The 24,639-nt window shown below is 62.9% G+C and overlaps 1 protein-coding gene and 1 long non-coding RNA gene across 10 annotated transcripts in view; one reads left to right on the top strand and one right to left on the bottom strand.

Moving 5' to 3' along the window:
• Positions 1-1,195: 1,195 nt before the first annotated feature.
• RALGDS (ral guanine nucleotide dissociation stimulator) overlaps positions 1,196-24,639 on the top strand; it is a 41,223-nt gene continuing 17,779 nt past the window's right edge. For 2 of the 9 annotated variants that reach the window (XM_043566365.1, XM_043566361.1), the window contains exon 1: positions 10,630-10,806. In XM_043566365.1, coding sequence (XP_043422300.1) covers positions 10,645-10,806 — 162 coding nt within the window. In that variant the 5' untranslated portion in view covers positions 10,630-10,644. Of the gene's footprint in view, positions 1,340-10,629; positions 10,807-16,804; positions 17,016-24,639 lie in introns of those variants that run through there. The other 7 variants (XM_043566362.1, XM_043566360.1, XM_043566366.1 and 4 more) reach the window with 5 other exon arrangements.
• LOC122474952 lies at positions 12,941-15,083 on the bottom strand. The gene is made up of 3 exons (XR_006295051.1): positions 14,870-15,083; positions 14,011-14,159; positions 12,941-13,196 (listed from the first exon to the last, which is right to left on the bottom strand). It is a non-coding gene; the product is annotated as an uncharacterized LOC122474952 (long non-coding RNA).

Genomic DNA, 24,639 nt, shown 5'->3' with positions numbered 1-24,639 from the left:
GATACCTGAGTGACAGTTGATGGTGGCACAACGTCAGAAAATGTAGGGTCAGAGAGCACCGTAGATGGGGCCAGGCGCCAGCCAGAGTAAGGGGAGCTGGGCTTGGTGCCCTGTACTTTGTACCCACAGCAGCCACGAGTGACCTGGGCCTGGGGACAGGGTGGTGCAGCGGCAGGGAGGTGTGGCTGGGAGGGTGGGGTGGGTAGAGCCCCTGCAATAGGGGGCTGTGGTTCTGGTCTGAGCCAGCTGAGACTAGCTTTGTGACCTTGGCAGGTCCCATCTCACCAGCCTCAGTTTCCCCATCTGTGGCCCCTTCTTCCCCTGTGCCTGTGTGTTCACCATTCAGTGCACGAACACTGCCCTGTAAATCATGTCACCTACTGGGGCTTTGGGGGTGGGGCAGGGAGGGGCCTCTGGGCTTGCTCATCCGCTGGCCTGATTCCATCAGGGTGCTGGGGGGAGGCAGGCGGCCTCACGGTTAAGGCCATTGGCTTTGGAACTGGAACCTGTGTCTATATCCCAGCACAATGCTTGTTACTGAATGGCCTAGAATGGTCACCAAACCCCTTGCTTTTCCTCCAGCTGTGAGCAAAATATGGGAATGGAAAGAAGTCTGGCCCTGCGGGCTGTTAGGGGCTGCTTTCCCTCGTGGGTGCTGACCCTGTACCTATCAGTGAGCGCACCGGCCGGGGCTGTGTCCAGCAGGGAGGGGGCAAAGCCCCGGAGCCCCTGCCATGCCTTGGGATGGAGGAGAGAGGGCCTCTGAGAGCCAGACTGCCCTGGGGTGGGTCGTAGATTTTGGAGCTGGGAAGGTCGTGAAGCCCAGGTGCCCGCTGGGGAGGGCGGTGATGGGTGGTCTCGTCGGTGAGGGGTCCCGGGTGCCCTCAGGGAGCCTGGATTCTAGTCTGACCTTGACCATTCAACTCATTCTGTGACCTTCGAGTATAATCCCACTCTCTGAGCCTCCCTGGCCTCCCAAAGGGGAGGGGGCGTGCCCACCTCTGGCGTTGGGAGGAGGCGTGGTGGCCTCCTCTGCCCAGTGCCCGGCACGCACGTTCGGCGCGGGGGCGGGGGCGGCGGCTCCCGTGGCTCCCGCGCCTCTGCCCGCTGTGCCCCGCCGCCCCTCACTCGTGCGCGGCGGGAGGAGGGGGCGGGGCGAGGGCGGCGCAGACAATGGCCCGGGCCCGGGTGGCGACGACGGTGCCCGGAGCGGGGCGGGACGCTGCGAGCCGGGCGCCCGGCGACCGCGGGCGGCGCGCTCCAGCCCTCGGCCCCAGGCGGGGTGCGGCCCCTGCCCGCGTTCATGCTGGTGGTCCCGCCGAGCGTGCGGGCGGACGAGGTGAGCCCCAGCCCCGCGGGCTGCCGGGGGAGGAGGGGCAGGGGCCGCAAGGTGGCGGGAGCCCAGAGGCCGGAGCGCTGCCCCGCCCCCACGACTGAGGCGGGCGCGCTCCACCTCGGGTCCCCCCCCCCCCCTTTTCTAGGTTGGGATCCGGAGTGGGCTCCCTTGGGGAAGGGAAAAGGCATCTTCTCTGGACCCCGCCTGAGGTTCCAAGTGTGCCCACCTGCCCTGTGGGTCCGCGCTGGGGTAGGGAGGGCGTGGCCCGGGCCAGTGAGGGGCTGAGGCCAGAAACCTGCCCCGCCCCCCCCTCCCCTCCCTTCTTGAGATCTGGGCGAGCGGGCGCAGGCCTTCCTTCCAGGAGCTCCCTTCCCTGGAACCATGCGGGTCAAAACTGGGCGGGGGAGCGTGTGTGGGGAGGACCGGAGTGTGCGGGCCCTGGGGGCTGCCGCCACCCGAACTGAATCTCTCTGCCTGATTCTTGCTGCAGCCACTGCGGCTGGGCCGAGGCGGGAGCATAAGGAGCCCAGCCCTGGTTATCTCTGTCCGCTGCTCTCAGCACGGACCTCTCAGCGAGATCAAGTCTGTCTGGAGGTCAACGGGGAGAGAGAGGTCTGGGAAGGCCGGGTGGGAGCCCTGGCTGGGGCTTGCTGGACCCCCGGCAGGTGCTTTCCTTGACTCCTCTGTGCCTTGGCTGCCTCACCTGTGGATGTCAAGGTGTGTGAATGTGCCTGGGGAACCAGGTACTGGCACCAGTAAGCCCTCCGCAGGTGACAGGAAAGGTCTCTTCCAAGGTAGGCAGATGGCGTGGGGGCCAGAGAAGTTGAGTAGATTGCCCAGGCCAGAGGGGGAGCCCCACCTGGATCGCCTTCCTCCCTGAGGCCAGAGTTCTAGGTCCCCGCCCTGCCCCCCTCCCCCCGCGGGGTGTGCTGACCAGGAAGTTGCCCGGGGGTGCCCTTTGGCCCTCTAGTTGATAGGGTTGAAAAGGGTGAGGCAGTCCTCCTGGCCTGAGGCCCTGGGCGGCCGGAGAGGTGACAGCTGTGGGCTCCCGAAAGCGGGGAGCAGAAAGGTAGGCAGGCAGTGCCCCGTCTGGACAGGCTGAGCTGCCCCCGCCTGCCCCCCTCGCTGCAGCAGGGGACAGTGGTTCTCCATTATGTCAAGGAATCTTCTTCGCAGCCACGTGGGGCCGGGAGACCCTTGTGCAGCACACGGGGCTCCTTCCCTTCTCCCCAAGCCAGAAGCAGGTGCGGGGTGGGCCCCGAGGGCACACGCTCAGGGTTTGGGGACACCAGGTGGCCGTCACTGGCTGGCAGATGTGTGGGGGCTTTTGGGGTTGTCTGTGCGGTCCTGCACCTGAGCGTGGGAGTGTGGGTGCGCGTGACTTGGGAGGAGCCCCATGCCTTTGGGTGCCGGCACATTTGAGTGCATCTGTATCCACGTGCCTCGTCGTGTGCCCCCGGTGTGCACGACAAGCCCAGCGGTGGCTGAGTGAGCACGAGTGTGAGGGGGCTTGTGTGAGGGGGCTCGTGTGGAAACACGACTGGTTACGGGGGTGCGTGTGCGGCACGAGTTCACGCGTGTGTTTGTGCATCCGCGCGCACACGCGCGTGTGTTTGCATCTTGCATTTTCAAGGAGCCAGCCCCCGGGTCTTGACCATGAGGAACCCTGAGTGTTCCTACCCCCTCAACTTCTCAGTGTCAGTTTCTCATGGGTTTTGTTTGTTTGTTTGATTGGGTTTTTTGTTGTTTTTTTTTTTAAGTTTATTTTGAGAGACAGAGAGGAACGGGGGAGAGAATCCCAAGCAGGCTCAGTGCTGCCAGCGCAGAGCCCGATACAGGGCTCGGTCTCACCAACTTTGAGACCATGACCTGAGCTGAAATCAAGAGTCGGACGCTTAACCGACTGAGCCACCAGGCGCCCCACGTGCCTCATCTGTTAAAGGGGTTAATAAATGTACAAAAGCTTACAAGGCTGGGTGGCTTTAAAGTACTCAGCCCTGTGCCCGGCGCACAGAGCCGCTCTGTTGCCTGCTGGCGTCCGGAGATCTGCACCGCTCTTGGCGGGTGCCCGGCGGGGGGGGGGGTCCACCCGGTGCCTTGCAGAGCTCAGCACATATCTCATGTACGAGCAGGTGGAGGCAGGGAGGAGAGTCCCTGGAACCTTGCCAAGGAGGAGAAACCAAGGAAGGAGCCAAGTCCTGGGACTGGCAGAGGGACCGTGGGTGGCAGGAGGAGGCTGGGACACAGGCTGTGTCTCCGAAGCTGTCAGCCCCAAGGCCCTGGGAACCCAAGGCATTGCCTCCATCCTCTCCTGCCCCCTCCGCACCTGGGGAAACTTCCTTGCCGGAAGACTGTGGGAAAGGCACCAGCACACCCCCCCCTCGCACCTCCCGGCAGCCAGCTGGAGCCCCGGGTCCCTTCCAGAGGCCAGGGCAGCTCAGGAGGCCCCCCTCTGAAAGGGTAGCCCTGCTTCCCAGGCCCTGGGCCCCCGCATGCAGACAGCAGGCGGGTGGCAGCACCGGGCACACAGTGTCCCTGGCACGGCGGGCACCCTCCTCACCACAACGGCCCGTTTGTCCCAACTCCCCTGGCCCTGAGGCCCCAAGTGACCAGGCCCTGCCGGGCACAGCGGCCTGACTGTGGGCTCCGCTCCCCCCACCCACCCAACCTTTAGCAAGCCCTGCCTGTACTTCAGGGAGAGGCTCCTTAGCGCAGGCCAAACCTCTACTTACCCGATCAGCGGAGACCCATTCCCCAGGAATTGCGGAAGGAGAAAAAAACCCCAGGTTGAACCAGAGCTGAGCCGACTGCCTGCCTCCCCGCCCTGACACCCCACGGCAGGCTGGCTTCTGGGAACCTCCTGGCTCCTGCTTCCCAGAAAGCCTGGCTCGCCTCCAGCCTCGCTCTCCGGAAGGCGCTGTCATGACAGGCTGGCAGAGAGGGCCTTGCCCTTCCTGTGCTCTTTGGCATCCCTCGGGCTCCTCTCCAGCCCTGCTGGCTCCTCCAGGAAGCTTTTCTGGCGGTCTCCCCACAAGGAACCCTTTGGCCCTGAACCCCGAAGATTTTTCGAGTCCAGGAACTTGAGACTGGAGAGACTGGGTGGACCATCCAGGTGTTGGTTGAGAGCCCACCGTGTGCCTGGAGCTGCCCTAGGCATTGGTGCGTCAGCGGGGACAGAGTCCCTGCCCTTCCCAGGGCTTACGCCCCTTCCAGTGTTAAAAAGAGGGAAGAACTGAAAACACGTGGGACGCCCAGGGGTGGCGTGTGCATACATGAGTGGCATGGCCACCCACCTACCTGTTGGCAGTTACGAGAAAGCACCACGGGCCAGGCATCCTTCTGGGCACTTGGGTATGAAGAGCTGGGAGCCCGGGGGCTGGGTGGGAGAGGGGGTAAGAAGCCACCCCACAGTGGATGAATTGTTCTGTGAGTCTTCCCCCACAGGGTACTTCCTGGCTCCCCCACCCTATCAAAGGCTGCGGTGACGCTCCACCCCTCTTAACCCTCTTCTGGTTTTGCTTCTCCAGCACACCCACCCCCCAACGCCGTATTTTACTTCTCGTACCCCCGACCAGAAGGTGACTTTGACCCGTTTGGTTCCCTCGTGTGTTTTTGGCACTTGCACATGGCCTGGTCCCTCCCTGGCAGGTGCCCTGTAGACTCCCCAGGGCGGGTCTGCGATGATGTCCTCGAAACTACTGCTGGTCCTCGGGGACGTGGGGTGGGGTGAACTTGTTTGGAGATTTTTACGGCAGCTGGACTCTGCTAGGAGGACTTTCTGTGGCATCTTATGAAGTATCAGTTGTCCCTGACTTGGCACGTCCCGGGCCACCTTGGGGTAATGTTTTTTTGACCACGGGGCCTATGCCAGGCCCTCTTCCCAAGCGCCCCCATCCGTTGGAGACAGAAGCCGTCTCCTTGTGTAGGGCCGGACAAGTCTCAGCAAGTGACAGGCTGCGGGTTTGAACCTGGATTCCGTCTACCCAGGGCCCCCAGCTCGTAGCTGCCACTCTGATCCTTAAAGTTAGACGTTGGGCTCGTTGGCAAGACGGGCACAAGGAGCAGGCCCAGAGGGGCAGGGGGCTGTGTCCTCGGCTGCCGTGAGAGGGGGTCTTGTGGTCCCCTTGGCGGGGCTGGAGCCTGCCAGGCATGAAGCCAGCAGCAGCAGCTGGGGCAGGGCCCGGATTCTCGTATCCTCAGCTTCTTGGCAACCTGGGTGACTCAGTGGGCCGGTATAAAGGGCCGGCAGGCAGGCGGGCGGGCGGGCGGGCAGCCAGCACAGGGGAGTCCTGGGCAGGTGAGTCAGCAGCTGGAGAGGTCCAGCGACCTACCTCCCTACCGCCGGGTTACTGTTCTGCGTGGGGCGGGGCTGAGCCTCAGCTGCCGAAGTAACGAGGCCCTCCTCGCCTTTCTGCCTCCCAGCTCTGCCCCACCGTTCCAGGGGGTCCCCAGGTCTCCCCAGCCTGGAGCAGAGGAAAGGGCTGCCCCATTTGCGTCCATGGCCTTCCTCTGGCCCCTTTCTATAAAGGAGGGGGGGTCCTCTGCTCACAGAAGGGCACCAGGAGAATAGTATCAGCAGCCTCAAAGCCAGACTGCCGTGTGACTTTGAATCTGATGGGTCTCCAAGCTTCTGTCCCCAAGCCCACCTGTAAATCTGCTTCACATATGGGGACATGTTATATCCACAGCGGCACATCAGTGAATGGTAGAAACATCTAGGGCGGCGGGTCATTGAGTCCAGCTTACACACTGGGTGGGGGGGGCAGAGGGGCGGGGGAAACTGAAGTCAGAATCCCGATCTGGGCCTCATACAGGGAACAGACCACCCACCTGTGACACGTGGGACCCGGCGGCCCCACGTGTGGTCTTTGACCCGGCACGGAGTGGAGGAACTTGAGCTGCCTCGGGGGCCAGACAGGCCAGGGTATGTACCTGGCCTTGGTAGTGACCCACTGTGCATCCTTGGGCAAGTTGTTTGCCCTCTCTGGGCCTTGATCTTAGTTTTACGGCAGAGATGATCACTGCGGCTGCGTCTGTTTCGCAGATGCTGCGTGGAAAAGTCCTCTGTCCCCAGAGAGGAGGGAGGAGGGACAAAGGCGGAGCCGGGCTGGGCCCTGGGTGCCCAGGAGGCATCAGGAGCCACTCCGGCCTCCAAGGCTTCTAAGTGCAGGCCAGCTTTTGCCTTTGGCTGCAGGGTGGCAGTGTTTGCAGTGTCCCGGGCCAGGGGCCTCTCTCAGAGCTGAAGAGGGAGGGGAAGCCAGAGGAGATGCACCCTGGTTCTGAGCCCTGTTCCTGGCTCCGAAGGCTGGTCCCTCACACGCCAGGCTGCAGCGTCACCTGACCTAGCAGTCTGGCAATGGCTCTGACCTAGCAATTTGGCAGTGACCGTGTGATGATGGGGCTGCAGGTTCCCAGAGATGAGGGGGAGGGGAACTGGGCTGTCCCGCGCCCCCAGCAGGACCCCGAGTCGGGTCAGGAGGCTGCCGAAAGAGGAGCCAAAGCCAGCCAGGCCTCTCCTATCTGCTTCCTGGACAGGATGTTGTGCCGAGTAAACAGCTTCGAGAAGAGTCACGGCTCGCTCGGGCTCTGAGTCACAGCTCCTAGCGACAGCCACACATGTTTATAAACAATGTGCTTTGCACCCACCAGGGCCTGCCCCCCAGGAGCCCGCAAAGCGTGAGAGGAACCCCCCCAGATGTGGGATGTAGCAGGGGCCCACCCAGGAGTCCCTCCCCTGCCAAAGGGCTTAGGTCTGGGTGGCGGGGAGCGTTGGCGCGTCTGTGCATGCATGTGTGCTCGGGAGTGGGGTTTTGCTGCGTCTGGGCTTGTGTGTGGCCGGCCAGGTGCGTCAACCCAGAGCCATCTGGTGTGGTGGGCAGAGCACAGGACTGTTGGCAGGTCACGTGACCTCGGGTCCTGGGACAAGCATCTCAGGGCTGGCGTGAGTGTCCCCGGGTGCCGAGTTCACGCAGAGCTCCGTGCACAGTGGGCGTGCATAGGAAATGCTTGCGTGCGCCTCAGTCCTCAGGAGGCCCAGCCCCCGAAGGTGGCAAAGGGGTGGGGGTGCAGGTGAAGTGCCCCTAACTGTCCCCAGCCCCCAGAGCCCTGGCTCTCCGCAGCCGGTCTTTCGTTCCAGGCAGTGACAGTGATATGGCGCACCATGTGGTGACACCAGACTGGCAGGGAACAAAGGCGCCTCTGCTCTCCCCCTCCCGGGTGGGAGGAGGGGTGGATGCGCCCTGCCCCTCCCCTCCCCTGCCCCGCCTTCCCGGGGCTCCCGTTTTTTTCTTGCCCGCAGCTGGTCTCCCCAGCCTGGGCCTTCCCGGTGAGCCCTGTCCTGGCGGCCTGGCTCCAAAGGCAGTAGCCCGAGATGTCCGGGGGGGTCGCTGGAGAAGATCACAGGGACCCTTGTGTGACACTCAGGAACTACGGAAGGGAGATGTGGTGCCTTGCAAGGGGCCTGGTACCTGGGAAGGGCTCGGTAAATGCTCGTGGAATCAGAGGCATTAACACACGGATGCACCTAAGGGGCAGCCTGTACCCCCGTGGTTCCCACCACCCACCCCCACTTCCTCCAAGGGCCTCTTGAAGCTCTCCCCCGCCCCCAAACACATTCGCCCAGTCGGAAGCACTTTCCCCTCCACTGACTCCTTCCACAGCACCGGGATGAGGAGGCCAGGTCTCAGGAAAGGCACTCCCCACCCCCTCAGTTCAGCTAAGGCCCCCAAAGGCTCAGGAGAGCTCCCCGGGATGCATGGAGGACAGCCAGGCTGCATCAGGCAACGCCCGAGGTCCCACAGCCAGGCAGCCGGCAGCACGGGGGGCTGAGCGGCCGAGGTTCTGAACAGCCTGCCCACCCCAGGGCTGTCTGCCCCCTGGAGCTCTACTGACTCCCGGGGGCCTGGCGCCTCCACCGGCGCTCCGGGCCTCTTTGCTGCTTGTAGACAGCAGACGTTCCTGGGTTATCCACTGGGATCCAGTTGCGGGGCCCATGCTAGCACTGGACAGACCCCAGATTGCCATTTGGAGCTGGCCCTCGGAGATGGGAGCCAGGCAACAGCACCCGCCAACATCCCTTGGGTGTTTATTATGAGCCCAGCACGGGAGCAGGCTTACGACTGTGGGAGAGGATCAGAATGCACATACCTTGGGTGCCAGCCACCAGCAGGCCCCTGCTGAGGTCTTGCCAAATCCTCAGATGAGGAAACTGAGGCAGTAAGTGACGCTAAGTCACTGGCCCAGGGTCTCAGCACTGGCTGATTCAGAGCCCCGTCGCCTGTGCCGTTTCTCAAAGGTCACGGTGGGCACGAGGGTGGCACGGGAGGCAGGTTCCACCTGGGATTTCCAGCTCTGTTTCTCCGATGCCCGCCCAGCCCCCCACTCCTGGATGCCCACTTCCCCAGGGATTCCTATTTTTTTTTAATGTTTATTATTTTTGAGAGAGAGAGACAGAGCGCAAGCAGGGGAGGGGCAGAGAGAAGAGGGGAGACACAGAATCGGAAGCAGGCTCCAGGCTCTGAGCTGTCAGCACGGAGCCCGACATGAGGCTCGAACTCACCAACTGTGAGATCATGAAGATCATGACCCGAGCTGAAGTGGGACACGTTAACGACTGAGCCACCCAGGCGGCCCAACGGATTCCTAACTTGTGCTCACAGGGATTCTTTTGCGCCTGAAAGAAATTTTCCTCTGGAGCCCAGCAATGAGAGCTCGAGGCCAAGAGGTGCAAGGGGGGCAGGGGGTGGGAGGGTTCAAGTGTGAAAACCTCTGTGTCTGCCCCTCCCACCCCCACATCCATGACAGATCAGGAAACCGAGGCTCAAAGAGAAGAGGAACATGCAGGTCCCACAGGGAGGCAGTGCTAGGCGGGGACAGGAACCAGGTCTCAGCCCCTGGGCTTCGAGCAGCCTGCTCAGCCGGGTCCCCTGCGCCTCACAAAACCACCGGAAGAGGATGTGAAACTCAGGCAGAGTGAGTGCTGGTGTGGCTCTGTGTCAGGGCAGCATACTGGGCCCTCGCCACCCCACCACAGCCAGGGGACCCGATGTGCGTGCAGACCGGCTCCAGAGCCCCTGCGCAGCCCTCTCTGCTCCCAGCCCCTGTCAGCCCCCTCGCAGCCAGGGGCAGGACGTCCACCCGGCCAGGGGCCTGCAGGGTAAGGAAGCAGCCCCGCCTCTCAACCTCTCTCTTTGCCCTGGGACCTCTGGGTTTGGGGATCTGGGCTCTGAGCACTGATGGAAGGAGCATCTGTGGGCTCTGCAGAGCTTCAGACAGACACAAGTCCTGAATTCTCCCTGTGAGATTTCGGGCAAGCCCCTGCTCCCCCCGGGCCTCGGTTTCCCCATTCGTCAAATGGGTGTATTGGACTCGTTCAGTGCTTTCCGATGGCTGGTTTGCAGCAAAGTGAGAAAAGTGGGCACAGGGTTGTGCGCTTTTCTTAAAGCCAAATGCACTCGTTTAATAACTGCCCTCTTTTCTGATGGTGTCTCCTAGTTATTTTTGGTGGCATCTTTTTTGGAACGATGGTATTTTTTTTTTTTTCTACGCTACTTGGCAAAGTAAATACTTGTCAACCCTCGGTTCGTCTTGCAGTTTAAAATGAAGTCTTGTAGGGAGCGCCTGGGTGGTTCAGTTGGTTGAGCGACTGACTTCGGTTCAGGTCATGATCTCGTGGTTCCTGAGTTCGAGCCCCGGCGCGTCGGGCTCTGTGCTGACAGCTTGGAGCCTGCTTCGGATTCTGTCTCCCTCTCTCTCTGCCCCTCCCCTGCTCATGCTCTCTCTCTCTTTTTCTCTCTCGAAAATAAATAAACATTAAAGTGAAGTCTTGTATCTGGGGGCCACAGCCGAGGAGCTTGAGGGCAGGGTGCAGGGAAGCTTCAGGAATGAGGCGGTGGCTTTGAATAAGTGAGGATGTCCTGTGCTCCCTCCAACGCCGCCTGGCCAGGCTCACACCTGCCTGGTGGCCCCGCTGGCTGAGCCCTGTTTTGATCTCGGTGACTTATACCTGCCACTGTTGTAACTCTGGGGAATGGGGATGGGGCCTTGGGGTGGGTTTTGGAGGGGACGGCGGGGCCCAGCCTGGAGGGGCCGATCTGGCTGGAGCTGCTCACACAGCCTCGGCTGGCCCACGGCCTGGGACAAGTGGGAATTCCTGGCCCTGCCCATCATGGGAGCAGGTATGACAGCCACGCAGGTGACACCAGGCCTAGGCACTCGGGTGCTGGACTCCACCGGGGCAGCCAGGCAGACTGGCAGATTGGCAGAGGGCCTCCTTGGGAGCCCAGCCCCTGCCTGGCTCCCGTGCCGCCATGGCCCGGGAAGCCAGGCCCGCTGCGCCCAGGGTGCGGAAGGGCTGGGTGTTCTTTGCCTGTGTCTCTGTGGTGACTGCCAGGCGCTGGGCCATCGCCCGCCGCGCCACGCTCCGAAGCCCCGCACCTTGGCCGGCACCTGTGCCAGCTCCAGCCACCGAGGTGAGTCTCCAGGGCAACCGGGGCCGCTGCCGGGAGGCCGGGTGGGTCACGGCCAGGGCCCGACGCCCCCCCTCAGAACTGGTTGAAGGAGTCTGGCCGGAAGCCAGCGGGCGTTGCCATCCGTGTCTGAGAGGAGGGGGCGCACTCGGCGGTGGCCATGTGCGCCCCACCAGGCCGACCTGTCCCCCCGCCCCCTGCCTGGGCGGCCGCTGCCGGGGAGCCGTGCGTCCAGCGTCTCCTGTTCCTCTTGTGCTTCTCAGATTACCAAGGGCTCCTGGGCATTGTTTTATCATCCGCTCTCCTGAGGGCCCGGTGGTGGTGTTATTATTATCACCCCATCCTACTGATGGAGAAACTGAGGCCGGGAAGGTGCAGAGCAGGGACGAGCACAACTCTAGGCTCCAGATCTCAAGAGAGAGTCTCCCAGACCTACGGGGCTCCCCCTCGGCCGTGTGTGTGCGGGCTCTGCGAGGGTCGGGACCTGGCCTCCGACTCCGTTTCCTTTCCCAGGGCTCCCCTCTCCATGATTCTCTGTGTTGCGGCCTCCCCTGCAGTCTCTGTTTGCATTTCCATCTACTTGTGTCTCTTTCTGCCTCTTCCTCCTTCCTCCCTTCACCTCCAGCCGTCGCAGGGTGGCTGGGTGGCCTTCAGAAGGGTCAGGGGTCAGCGACCCCTGGGGTGGTGGGCCCCCAACGCTCCAGGCGTGGGGGACCGTTGTCAGAGTGGCCCCTGGCTCCCACCGGTGTGGGTGCTGTTTATCAGGGTGAGCCGGCTGCCCTGTGCTCCTCTGAATGACCCCCCTCCCCCCGACACCCTGGGAGTCAGTGTCAGGGGCGGCGAGAGCCCACTTCCTGGGGAGGCCGGGGAGGCCCCACAGCAAGCTCCAGGCTGGTCTGGAACCCTCGGCCTGCCCCTCCTGGGCCGTTTCCATGGCTCCAGGCGTTGATGTATTTTGTTCTAGTTGCCCCGGGACAGTAACGCCCTGTGAGGTCAGAGACTGGGGGTGACAGTGATATCACACCCCTCCACCCAGGATGGTCTCCGGGAGGTTTGGATGCTTCATTTTCCGCCTCCTGACCAACCCGGAGCTCAGCCTCCAGCCTGTGGGAAACCCCCTCCCCCTGAGGAGGAGGAGGAGGACTTGGAGGACGAGAAGGAGGCCCCTGGAGGTTCCCAGGAACCCAGTGACGGAGGAGGTGGGGCTAAGCCTACGCTCTTAGCCCAGGTGCATCACCTCCTGCCAAGGTGCGTCACCTCCTGCCAAGGTGCGTGCTCACCCGCCCACAGAGGGCCAACCCGGGAGCCAGGCAGGCCAGGAATGGTGACGTTGATGTCGGGAAATGACCCAGGAGCCTGGCCAGGCTACACCCTCTTCGTGTCCTCCTCAGGCTCTAAATATAGACCTCAAAACACAGGTGGTCACCTGCTCAGAAAGAGGTGAAAGGTCTTCTTCCACTGAGGGCCGGCCCAAGTCCGGGTACCTGGCTGCTATTTCTCACTAGGCCACCAGCGCCCTCTGTGGCCTTGGCTGAGCCCACGTTGGAGGCGGTGACGGGCAAGGCCTGCGTGGCCGCCTGGACGTGGCCTGGAGCCCAATTCTCGCGCCGAGACCTCCCCAGAGCAGCAGCTAGACCCCAACCCCATTCCCCGAGACCCTGTGCAGAGGCAGGGCCGGGTCTTGATTTGAACGACCACCGGAGCAGCACTGATGAATCCCCTTCCATGTACAGGGAGGGCAAGGGGTGGGCAGTGGGTAGGAAGCAGGGCCAGGCGGCCCACAGGGGATGGCTTGAGGCGCCGGGGACGTAGCGGTCCTGTGTGAGCCTGGCTTGCCCCGAGGGCAGCAGGGGCACTTTTGAAGGGTCAAGACCAGCAGGAAGGAAAAAGTGCCCCAGAGATTTGGCCTCTGGACCCCTCTCCCTTCAACTGGGGGCGGCTGGCTGTCCAGGGGTTCTCCAAGCCAGGGAGCGATGGAAGGCCCGGTGGGGTCTGTGGCAAACCCACAAGCACAGGGCCTGCCCAAAGGGGACAGCTGCCCACCAGCCCCCACCCAGCCTCCGGTTGCCCAGGAACACAGACCCCATGTGGCCAGATTGTCTGAAGTTACGGGAGAAGCCAGAACTGCGGATTTTCATATGAAATCACCTGACCTTTTACTGTTGGCTCAAAAATGTAAAAATACTTTGCAAGCCAAACAAAACACACGTGTGGGCCGATGTGGCCTGCCTCCAGCCCCTGACTGCCAGTTCTCTGCCCGTCTTGTAAGCTTCCTCTGTGGGGAGCATCCTGGCGGTGGAACGGTCTGAACAGCATACGGTTGTTCTCGGGGCTGCTTGTGACCCCCGGGGAAGGGCAGGTGCGCTCCCCAGGGAAAGGTTGGGAAGCTGGGACTGCAGGAGGTGGGGTGAGCTGTGAGCGGGATGAGGGATGAAAGGAGGGCCCCGATTCTAACATCCCCCCCACCCCTGCTTTCTACAGTGCCCTTTCTGTTTCTCCCAGCAGACCCTCCAAGGGCAGGGGTTATAACCTTGGTCTTTACCCACCCAAGGTCACTGGGCTGCCATGAGCCCCGTGTGCCCAGTATGACTCGGTTTCCCAGCCGCCCACTGCCGTGCCCCCCAAAGTGAGGCCCCCCGGCCTCTTTTGATGTTAAGGACACTGGGAGCGCCTGTGGGCCTGGGGCGAGTGATAGATAAACATGGAAGATGGCGGGGCTGGCCATGTGTCACTGCCATGACCGGGGGTCTGAAGACTGTTGCCCTCCCTTGATGGCTGCTGAGAGCCTAGGCGCATGCATTGAGGGTGAGTCTCAAACTCTGTCCTTTTTCTTTTTAACTTTTACGATGGCAGATTCCAAACAGACACAAAAATGGACAAAGTGCATAAACGCATCCCCAGCTCTAACAACTCCAGGCGGGGACTCTCTTGTTTCCGCTCACCACCCCCGTGCCCTACCGTCCCCCGCAGCGGACAAGGCTTGTGCAAGTCCCGGGCACGTCGTTCTATCCGTAAAAATCCCAGTATGTTACTCTAATAGCAACTGCAATACCGTGATCGCACCCAGAAAATGATACGGAATATCATCAAATATCCAACAGGGTTCACATAATCTCAGTGGTCCCTTGGGTTTTGTTTTTTGTTTTTTTTTATAATAGTTGCCCTACTAAACAAAACCCACATGTTGCATTTGGTGATGTCTCTTACCTTTCTTTTAATCTGTGGTTTTCCCATTACTTTTTCCCCCGAAATGCATTTGTTGAAGAAACTGGGTGGTTTGTCCCGTCGAGATTCCCACAGTCTGGAGTTTGTGGATTGCATCCTCAAGGGTTGTGTTTAACGTGGTCCCCTGTCCCCTGTAATTCCCCAAAACGGTAGTTACACACACAAGCCTGGTTGGATGCGTGTTTAGTTTTTGCCAGGAACACTTTGTGGATGGCTCTGTTCTTCTATCAGGCAGCACCTCCCCGCTTTGGGGCAGGATTAGGAAGGGAGGCGCGTCAGGGCTCAGGAGAGGGTCTTGCATGCGGGAGGTGTGCCGTGACTCGCGGCCCCCGTCACTGACCGTGTGGGGCAGAGAGTCTCTGGCCCATTTGACTCGGGGGCACCAAGCACCTCTGTGAGGTGCTTCACCTGTGCTGTCTCATTAGTTATGCCCCCTTTGCAGGGGAGAAAACTGCGTTGGAGGGGAGGTGATTTGCCCACAGGTAAAGGAGTCACTTAGGAAGAGAAAAGTGGAGCTGGCCTTCAAACCCAGGTTATTTCAGCGTCTGAACCTGCCCTCTGTGCTCCACCAGCACCCTGGGAGCTAAGGCGTGTGTGCACGCGCCTGTGTTCACACTCAAGTGCGTGCAGCTGGAGCAGTGGGCAGGTTGGCCAGGACCCCTGAGGGGAGCCCCAAAGTGGGGGTGAACAAGGCAGGGAAGGGGACTTTGTAAAAACAGACAGATGTGAACCAGAGAGATTGGTTGAGTGAAGCGCACCCCCCCCCCACCCCCCCTCCAGCCGTGCTGGGGGCAGGTGGTATCGGGATGGAATCCCCCCCCTCCTCACCTCTCCAACCTACCTGGGCCCCAACCCCAGCACCTGGACCTTCAAGGTTGGAGACGTGCTGGGAGCAGGTGGAATCCCCCAACCCCCTTGAGTCACTAGGCTTGCACGGGCCCCTTTCCAGCTGTAAAATGGACTTGAGCTGCTTTCCAGGCCCCTCCCTGGGAGAAGGACATAAAGAGAGCAGAGAGATAAGTGAGGGCAGGCTCCTGCTGGATTAGCCCGGAATTCCCAGCAGCGCCTCGAGAGCGTGGCCCCAGGGGAAGGAGTGTGAAGAGGAGTTGCTAGTCAGAGAGCAGGGGCCAGTGAGCAGGTCACCCTTCTGTTGCTCTTTGAGGCCCTCCTTCCTCTAAATGCGCACCACCCACCTCTCGCCCTCCCTGGTGGCAGAGCCCAGAAGCTTCCTAAACAGCCTCCTAGGGATCTCCACCCCAAACTAAATCTACCCATCTTGCTTTATTTATTTTTAACTTAAAAAAAAAATTTAAATTTATTTAGAGAGCGCGCACGCAAGCGTGCATGCGCGCGGGGGAGGGGCAAGGGGGGCGGAGAGACTCTAGCAGACTCTGCTCAATCAGTGCACAGAGCCCCATGTGGGGCTCCAACTCGCGAAACCGTGAGATCAGAACCTGAGCTGAAAGTAAGAGTCGGGCACTTAACCGAATGAGCCACCCGGGAGCCCCTAGGTTTTTAAAAATGTATGTTTGTTTGTTTATTTATTTCTGAGAGAGGGAGACAGAGAATCCCAAGCAGGCTTCATGCTGTCAGCCCAGAGCCAGATGCGGGGCTCAAACCCACGAGCCATGAGATCATGACCTGAGCTGAAATAGAGAGTCGGATGCCTAACCGACTCAGCCACCCAGGTGCCCCAGTTCGGCACAGCTGTAATCGACGTTTCCATAAATAAGCTTGTATTGACAGAGACCCACGTCCCTCCCCCTGATTGCTTCCTTCGGGTGAATTCCTACTAGTGGATCATTGAATCAAAGGGCATGAGCATTTTTTTTAATACCCTTCATAGAAACTGCCGGATGGTTTTCTGCCAGTCCTTGTCGAGGCCTTGCTTCAGGGTTGGACGGTGTTCAAGCTGCCGTGTGGGTGGGGCATGCCGGGGGCCCCACTATCCGTGGATAGCTGAGGCTTGGCACACAGTGGGTACACACGATACGCTTACGGAATGTGCAGTCTGGCCTTCCCTCTCCTCTTACAAATAGAGAAAGCGAGGCCCGGCGGTGGGAGACCGGTTCTGGGGAGGTCGGTAGCATTGCCAGGGCTGACAGGTGATAGTGCAGCAAAGGCCCCCGCAAGGACAGGGCTTGTCCCCACACCACACACACACACACACACACACACACACACACAGCACTGAGGACTTTACGCACGGGTGTACCGAAGGCACAGTTACCATTTCAGGACTCAGGAGCACAGAGCCAGGCTCAGGCAGCGGCTGAGGGCTGTGCATGACTTCCCCGCTGCGATCCTTCCCGAAGCAGAAACAAGCTCAGAGAGGTTTAGCAATTTGTCCGAGGCCACAGAGCTAGGCTTAACTGGAATTCGTGGGAGGCAGGTCTGACACCAGGGCCTCTCCACCACGTCTCAACGCCCACACAACGCTGGCACTGCACCAGCGCACGAGCCCACGCAGGGCGCCTAACCGCGGGCCCACGGCACGCACAGCACGTGCACTCCGGGCCACGCTTAGGGCAGGCTCGCGAGGGCGCGCGCGCGCACACACACACATACACACGCCCCCGGCATCGCCGGCCCCGCCCCCCCGCGCTGCCGGCCCCGCCCTGAGGCCCCGCCCCCGGCCTGACCTCCGCGGGGCCGGGCCGCCGGCGCAGAGCGCAGGCTGCGCCGAGCCGCGCGGGCCGCCGCCGCCGCCGCCGCCACCGCGCGCCGGGCCGGCCCCGCGCCCGCGCCCGCGCCGCCCCGGGTCTCGCGGCCCGGCCGGCCGGCCGCGCGCCCGCGAGCCGTTCATGGTGCAGCGCATGTGGGCCGAGGCGGCCGGGCCTGCGGGCGGCGCCGAGCCGCTGTTTCCGGGCTCCCGGCGGAGCCGCAGCGTGTGGGACGCAGTGCGCCTAGAGGTGGGCGGCCCCGACAGCTGCCCGGTGGTGCTGCACAGCTTCACGCAGCTCGACCCGGACCTGCCGCGCCTGGAGGTGGGTGAGCGGGCCGGGGAGGGGCCTTCCGCACAAAACCCGGGGCGGCGAGGGGGGCGTGGGGGCTGCCGCACAAAAGGTCCAACGCTTTGGGGGCCAGAGCCGAGACTTCGTGGTTCCCCCCTCCCCCCACCGCCACCATCTGTCCCGGGACCTGGCCCCACCGAGCTTCTAGGTGTGCCAGTCCCGCGCCCCCTGCAGCCCAGGTAGATCTGTTCCCGCGCGCTGTCACTGTTTACGTCTGCGAACTTCTGACAGCAGGGGCTGGGCCTGCACCGGCGGTTAGGCTCGACGGTGCAGGAGGTGAACGAGTGGTTAGGATGACAGAGTCCTCCCAGGCAGTTGGGACCACAAGGGCCTTCCAGACAACACCCCTTGGGGGCAGACAGGGATCCGAGGTTCAGAGCTGCCCCGAGAAGCAGGGTGGAGGGCAGACAGGCAGGCCTCCCGCCTGTGCCTCTAGGTGTCCAGGCAGGGAGGTTGGGAGAAGGGCCTTTCAGGCCGAAGGGGTGACTCGTTTCTGGTTGACGAGAAAATATACCGACACCCTGAATTCATAAGGATTTAGGAGGGCTCAGAGAAGGGGCATGTGCCTGCCACGAAGGGGGCTGGGGATACCTAGGTGAGGGCTGGGTTCCTCGTTTCCGGTGTGCTCTGGGCAGTGAGGCTCAGTGGCTCATGGGGTCTCCACCTGCCACCTGACTGTGCACCTGACTCTGCAGCGGAGTCTGGCAGAATCCAGGGATGGGCCCCCTCGCCCCGTTCTGCCTGAGCGTGGGGCCTGGACAGAGGCTGTCCCTGGGTCCCGGGGCTCAGGGCACATCTAGGCCAAGCCAGAGCCTTAAGAGTGAAGTTTGAGCCCCCTGCTGGTTAGAGCCCCTCCCCCTTGGCGCCCCCTCCCCTTCCATCATTTAGGGCCACAGTACCTTGTCATTGCTGGAGATTGCCAGCCTGGGTCTTGTGCCTCTGCATCCCCAGTGCCTAGACGGGGCCTAGATAGGTATTTGCCCGAGGATAAAGCATGTCTCCGTGCCCCGCATGGGGGAAAGATGGGGCGGGGAGCTCTTGCTGAGGGGACTGTGGGTCTGGGAGACTCCTCCTGAGCTTGGCGGATGGCGGGGCCAGGCGAGTCCTCCAACCCTCATCCACCCACAGCTCCAGTCTTCTTTGGCGGCTGGAGCAGCCCCCCAGGGAGGGTGGGGGTGGGAGGCCTGACACCAGCCCAGTGCTCATCTGACTTTCATTATGTCTGGCAGTGGCTCCGGCTTTGTGTGCTGGGAGGGTCCGGCGTGCGTGCGCACAGGGGCCGGGCAGGTTCCTGGCCTGGGTGGGGCGGGCCTTTGTGGCTTCTATGCTTCCCTCCCTGTCCATCTGCATCCTGGAGGGTCGAGGAACCGAGGGAGAGGCAGATCTGAGCCCTTACTCCTGCCCAGGGTCTGCCTTCCCTCCATCTCCCTGCTTCCCCTCCCCCTTTCTGTCTCCCTCTTTAGCTGCTACTCTCCCTCACCCGGCCTCAGCGCTGAGATCCAGGCCATGGCCGCTGTTTAGAAATCAAAGGGGAAGCTTCTGGCTGGGGCAGGAAAACCAGGGTCCTGGCAGAAGAGGAGGCCACTGCCGGAAACCAAACACAATGACCATTTACCATGGGCCGAAGGGAGGGGGGCCAGGGAAGTCCCTGTCCCTCCTGCCAACACAGTGCCCCCCCCCCCACCACCATCCTGGGGCTGGTTTCCTGGTCTCTGTAGCGAGCCAGAGCTGAAGCGGCCCTGCTCGTGGCCCTGTCCTGTCTGGAAACCACCAGGCAGTTTCTGTCTTGCCCCCTCCCAACCCCCCCCAACCCCCATTTCCCCACCACGCCTCCACCCAGGCCCTCCCTCTCTGGGCTGCCAGATGTCCTTGCACATCTGGGCATCCACTCGTCATCGTGATCGAGAAAGCCAAGTCACTGCTGACCCAGCTTGGCCTGAGGAGTTCTGTGCTTTCTGGAGGTCACCTGGCCCATGCCCTCGTCTCTGGGCAGGCCACTACATTGGCCAGGCAGGGAGGAGTTTTCAGGGTGCAGCACGTACTGGCTGCAGGCACCACCCCTCTCTCCAGCTGGCTTTGACCAGCCCCACTTTATAGCAGATAAAGGGAGGCAGAGAAATGAGGTCCCTGATTTTAACGTACACCCAGCCGAGGACGCGCAGCCAGGATTTGAATGTGGGCTGTTGTTTATTGGGGGCCTGCTGTATTTGAGAGCCCACCGCAAGGATCAGAGAAGGATAGGGCAGAGCTCACTGCTGAGGCAATTATAAGTTCATGGGGAGGGCAGTGGAGCTGTCAGGGGAACAGAACCACGTCCAGGCAGCTCAGAAGCCCCTGGGCAAGCGAGGGGTAGCAATGCTTCTAGACCAGAGAAGGCAAAAGTCCTTTGGGCCAGAGGATACCGGGGAGAGCTTTTAGGAAGGAGCGAGCCCACAGCTGGACCCCAAAGGTTTAAAGTCATAGCTCATACGAGCCAGCCAGCGCTTTGTGGGAGGCCCTGTGCTAAGTAACACACAGGCAGCATTTCTCTTTGCTGCCAGGATCATCGGATTGCCCATTTCACAGATGAAACAGCTGAGGCCCTAGAAGTTAGACTGCACAAACGCCCCAAGCTAGTGAGTGGCAGAGGTGGGATTCTGACCCACAGCATGTGACAATAAGGCCTGAGCACAGTCTGGATGGAATGGAGTGAGGAGGGCTTCTCTGTTCTTCTGGTAGAAATAAATAGGAGAGTCCCCACCCCCAGTCTCCTGCCTCCTTCCCAGTTGTCTGGTCTCCTGATCAGCTTTGTGCAGCTCTTCAGTTTCACCCCCAGGGCTCATTTGCCTTTGACACCGGAGGCCCTAGAGGCATAGCCTTGGGTGGGAGGGAGTCTCTATCTGCACAATGCAATCTTTGAGGAGGGCTCCTTAGCTAACTCGGAGGGAGCAGGCTCCAGGCTGTTGGCCGAATCAAGTTCAGGAGGGGACTGACTGCCACCTGCTGGGCCCCCATGAACCCCAGGAGAGGAGGAAGGGGGGGCCCAGGCTGGCTGATACCGGGTCCTCGTGCCTTCTGCCAAGCTGCCTGCCTCCCTGGGGCAGCCGAGGTGAGACTGCTCACCGGCGGGGCTCCGTTCCGTCCTCAACCTAGAAGTCGGACGTGTGTTTCTAGGCCCAGCCTTCACGGCTGCTAGAAGGGGTTGGAGTAATCCTGCGCTGGCCCCAGGCAGTCGAGGACTGGCTCCCGGGGCTGCTGAGTGGCCACCCGGATAGCTCCCATGGCTCAGTACCATGCTGTGGCCACCCTGTCCCGGGCTCGGGCTTCCGGCCTCCCGGGCTCCGAGACACCATGTTCCTGGACACACAGCTCTAGCGAAGCGACTCCCCACTCTGCTTCTCAGGGGATGGGAGTAGAAATCTGCAGCCTCGGGCAGGAGAAGCAGAACTTTGAGCTGTCCCGGGCCTGCATCCCCTGGCTGGGAGCGAGCAGATGAATGGCTGGGAGACTGCTTGGTGAGCGGGGCCAGGACATAAGGCTCAAGGGCCCGCGTTTGGGGAGCTCTCGGGCGTGGGTGTTGCCTCGGCATTTCCCTCTCCGCCCTGGGGAACTGTTGGTTGGCCAGTCACACCTGGAGGCAGAATGTCCTTTTGAACCGGGGGACAGCATCGTGCGTGCTGGTCCAGAGCTGGGTCTCTAGGGAAGAGAGCTGCGGGCAGTGCCAGCTTGACCCCTCAAAACCCTAGACCTGCTCCCCATCCCTGAGCCTTGGTTGCCCATCTGGAAAATGGACCTGACACCGGTTCCTCCCCTAGGGTTCAGGTGGAGACTGAGAGAGGCGACCTGGTAAGCAGTCCCCACGGTGCCTGATGCAGTGTCAGAGCCAGGCAGGTCATGACTGCCACGGTCGTGTGGTCTGACAAGGTGCCAGGGGAGTGCCCGGGCCCTGGACTGGGCCACACGGCTGTCTGATGCAGCTGGCGTGGTGCTTCTCAGGCCTGGGTCCTGGAGCTGACCTCAGGGCCCCGCGGCAGGAGCCCTAACCAACCACCCGCTCCGTGGAAAGGTGTGGGCGCCGGGCCCCGCCATCCCCGACGGGCTGCGCCCTCTAAAGAAGGCCTTCCCCTCTCTGGACTCTGCTCTGAGGCTGTGACTGCAGCAGCCACAGTGGATCAGGGTGGTGGCCAGGCCCGGCCAGGAGGGTCATAGGCCAAGGTTGAAATCCCTGCCCCAGCCGGCCGCCGCGTCCTGGCTGCTGACCTGAGTGAGTTCCCTGCCCAGCTCTTCCCTCACGCGTCAGGTGAGGCGTTGCGGGGTCTAAACGTGAGGAGTGTGTGCAAAGCCCGGCACCCAGCAAGTGCCCGCAGACATTGGGCGCTGTGGTTGGTGGTGTTGCTCTTAGACTGGACCTTCAGCCGGCCCTGCCCTGCACCCCCTTCGGGACCAGACCACCCTCCTCCTCAGCTGTCACCAGTTACACTCCCTCAAAGGCCTGGTCTGTGGTGGCCTGCTGACCTGACAATCAGGAGCTGGCCCTGGATGGACAGAAGGATGGGTGGTGGGCAGGGCCAGCCTGGGGGCGCCCTCACCCCTCCCCGCTCAAGGCACATTTGCTCCTCCTAAAAAATTTTTTTATTGTTTTTTATTTATTTTCGAGAGAGAGGGAGACAGAGCATGAGTAGGGGAGGGGCAGAGAGAGAGACGGAAACACAGAATCCGAAGCAGGCTCCAGGCTCTGAGCTCTCAGCACAGAGCCCGACACGGGGCTCAAACCCACGAACCGGGAGATCATGACCTGAGCCGAAGTCCGATGCTTAACTGACTGAGCGCCACCAGGCGCCCCAAACTTTCTCCTCTTTAAATGCTGATGAGTAACTTGGACTCAGGCTGATGGCAAGGGTTCTTGGGGACAGCCTCTTTGGGGGCTCCACGAGGCTGGTCCCCAAACTCAGCTTCTGGGGTCCCCAAGCTCCCCGGTTGCCCTGGCAACCAGGCACCTTGCATGGTCCCCAGCAAAGGTCCCCTTGCCTCTACGGCTGCAGTGGTGGGGGGGAGGGCAGGAGTGTGGCTCGCCCATGTCCAGGGCTGACCTCTGGTCCCCCACTCAGTCCTGTCTGTGCCCTCAGACTCAGGGTGCAGGACACCCACCCAGAGCTTGAAGGCGGAGCCCTGCCGCACACAGCAGCCTTTTTCTTCTCCCCCAGTTTTTAGAGCTTATGGTCTAAGAGATGAACCAGGACTTGAACTTGAGAAGTCCCTGTTTCTTTTCAGCCCAGATCCTCAGTTTCCACTCTGAATGGGTGTGGGGTGCCGCGTTTAAACTGTCCCAGGAGACTTGGATCCCAGGAGGGCTGATCAGGCCCTCTGATCTGTCTCCCGCTGTGGTTCCTGCATTTGAGCAAAACGCCAAAAAGTCCGAAGGCTGCAGGGCTGGCTCGGGCAGTTTTAGGACACCTGCCCTCTCCGTACTGGCTCTCCTCCAGGTTTCCCTAGGTGCCCTCAGGGTTTTCCTGCTAAATGTCTGTCGGCAGCTCCTGGGGGCTCTGGTTGTTGGGTACTGCCCAGTAGCAACAGCGCCCTGTCCCCCTTTCCTGGGCACCACCTGTCCCGCTTCCGGGGCGCCACCTGTCCCCCTTTCCTGGGCGCCACCTGTCCCCGCTTCCGGGGCGCCACCTGTCCCCCTTCCTGGGCGCCACCTGTCCCCCCTTCCGGGGCGCCACCTGTCCCCCTTCCTGGGCGCCACCTGTCCCCCCTTCCTGGGCGCCACCTGTCCCCCCTTCCGGGGCGCCACCTGTCCCCCCTTCCGGGGCGCCACCTGTCCCCGCTTCCGGGGCGCCACCTGTCCCCCTTCCTGGGCGCCACCTGTCCCCCTTCCTGGGCGCCACCTGTCCCCCTTCCGGGGCGCCACCTGTCCCCCTTCCTGGGCGCCACCTGTCCCCCTTCCTGGGCGCCACCTGTCCCCCCTTCCTGGGCGCCACCTGTCCCCCCTTCCTGGGCGCCACCTGTCCCCCCTTCCTGGGCGCCACCTGTCCCCCTTCCTGGGCGCCACCTGTCCCCCCTTCCTGGGCGCCACCTGTCCCCCCTTCCTGGGCGCCACCTGTCCCCCTTCCTGGGCGCCACCTGTCCCCCTTCCTGGGCGCCACCTGTCCCCCCTTCCTGGGCGCCACCTGTCCCCCCTTCCTGGGCGCCACCTGTCCCCCCTTCCTGGGCGCCACCTGCCCCCGCTTCCGGGGCGCCACCTGTCCCCCCTTCCGGGGCGCCACCTGTCCCCCCTTCCTGGGCGCCACCTGTCCCCCCTTCCTGGGCGCCACCTGTCCCCCCTTCCTGGGCGCCACCTGTCCCCGCTTCCGGGGCGCCACCTGCCCCGCTTCCGGGGCGCCACCTGCCCCCCTTCCTGGGCGCCACCTGTCCCCCCTTCCTGGGCGCCACCTGTCCCCCCTTCCTGGGCGCCACCTGTGCCCGCTTCCGGGGCGCCACCTGTGCCCGCTTCCGGGGCGCCACCTGTGCCCGCTTCCGGGGCGCCACCTGTGCCCCTTCCGGGGCGCCACCTGTCCCCCCTTCCTTGGCGCCACCTGTCCCCCCTTCCTTGGCGCCACCTGTCCCCCCTTCCTGGGCGCCACCTGTCCCCCCTTCCTGGGCGCCACCTGTCCCCCCTTCCTGGGCGCCACCTGTCCCCCTTCCGGGGCGCCACCTGTCCCCGCTTCCTTGGCGCCACCTGTCCCCCCTTCCTGGGCGCCACCTGTCCCCCCTTCCTGGGCGCCACCTGTCCCCCCTTCCTGGGCGCCACCTGTCCCCGCTTCCTGGGCGCCACCTGTCCCCCTTCCTGGGTGCCACCTGTCCCCGCTTCCGGGGCGCCACCTGTCCCCCTTCCGGGGCGCCACCTGTCCTCCCTTCCTGGGCGCCACCTGTCCTCCCTTCCAGGGCGCCACCTGTCCCCCTTCCTGGGCGCCACCTGTCCCCGCTTCCGGGGCGCCACCTGTCCCCCTTCCGGGGCGCCACCTGTCCCCCTTCCGGGGCGCCACCTGTCCCCCTTCCGGGGCGCCACCTGTCCCCCTTCCGGGGCGCCACCTGTCCCCCTTCCGGGGCGCCACCTGTCCTCCCTTCCAGGGCGCCACCTGTCCCCCTTCCTGGGCGCCACCTGTCCCCGCTTCCGGGGCGCCACCTGTCCCCCTTCCGGGGCGCCACCTGTCCCCCTTCCGGGGCGCCACCTGTCCTCCCTTCCGGGGCGCCACCTGTCCTCCCTTCCTGGGCGCCACCTGTCCCCCCTTCCGGGGCGCCACCTGTCCCCCCTTCCTTGGCGCCACCTGTCCCCCCTTCCTGGGCGCCACCTGTCCCCCCTTCCTGGGCGCCACCTGTCCCCCCTTCCTGGGCGCCACCTGTCCCCGCTTCCTGGGCGCCACCTGTCCCCCTTCCTGGGCGCCACCTGTCCCCGCTTCCGGGGCGCCACCTGTCCCCCTTCCGGGGCGCCACCTGTCCCCCCTTCCTGGGCGCCACCTGTCCCCCCTTCCTGGGCGCCACCTGTCCCCCCTCCCTGGGCGCCACCTGTCCCCCCTTCCTGGGCGCCACCTGTCCCCCTTCCTGGGCGCCACCTGTCCCCGCTTCCAGGGCGCCACCTGTC

This window comes from Prionailurus bengalensis, chromosome D4 (assembly GCF_016509475.1).
Source record: "Prionailurus bengalensis isolate Pbe53 chromosome D4, Fcat_Pben_1.1_paternal_pri, whole genome shotgun sequence".
NCBI classification, from domain to species: domain Eukaryota; kingdom Metazoa; phylum Chordata; class Mammalia; order Carnivora; family Felidae; genus Prionailurus; species Prionailurus bengalensis.
Note: the sequence above shows the minus strand (reverse complement) of the source record. Positions and strands in the feature narration are given on the sequence as shown.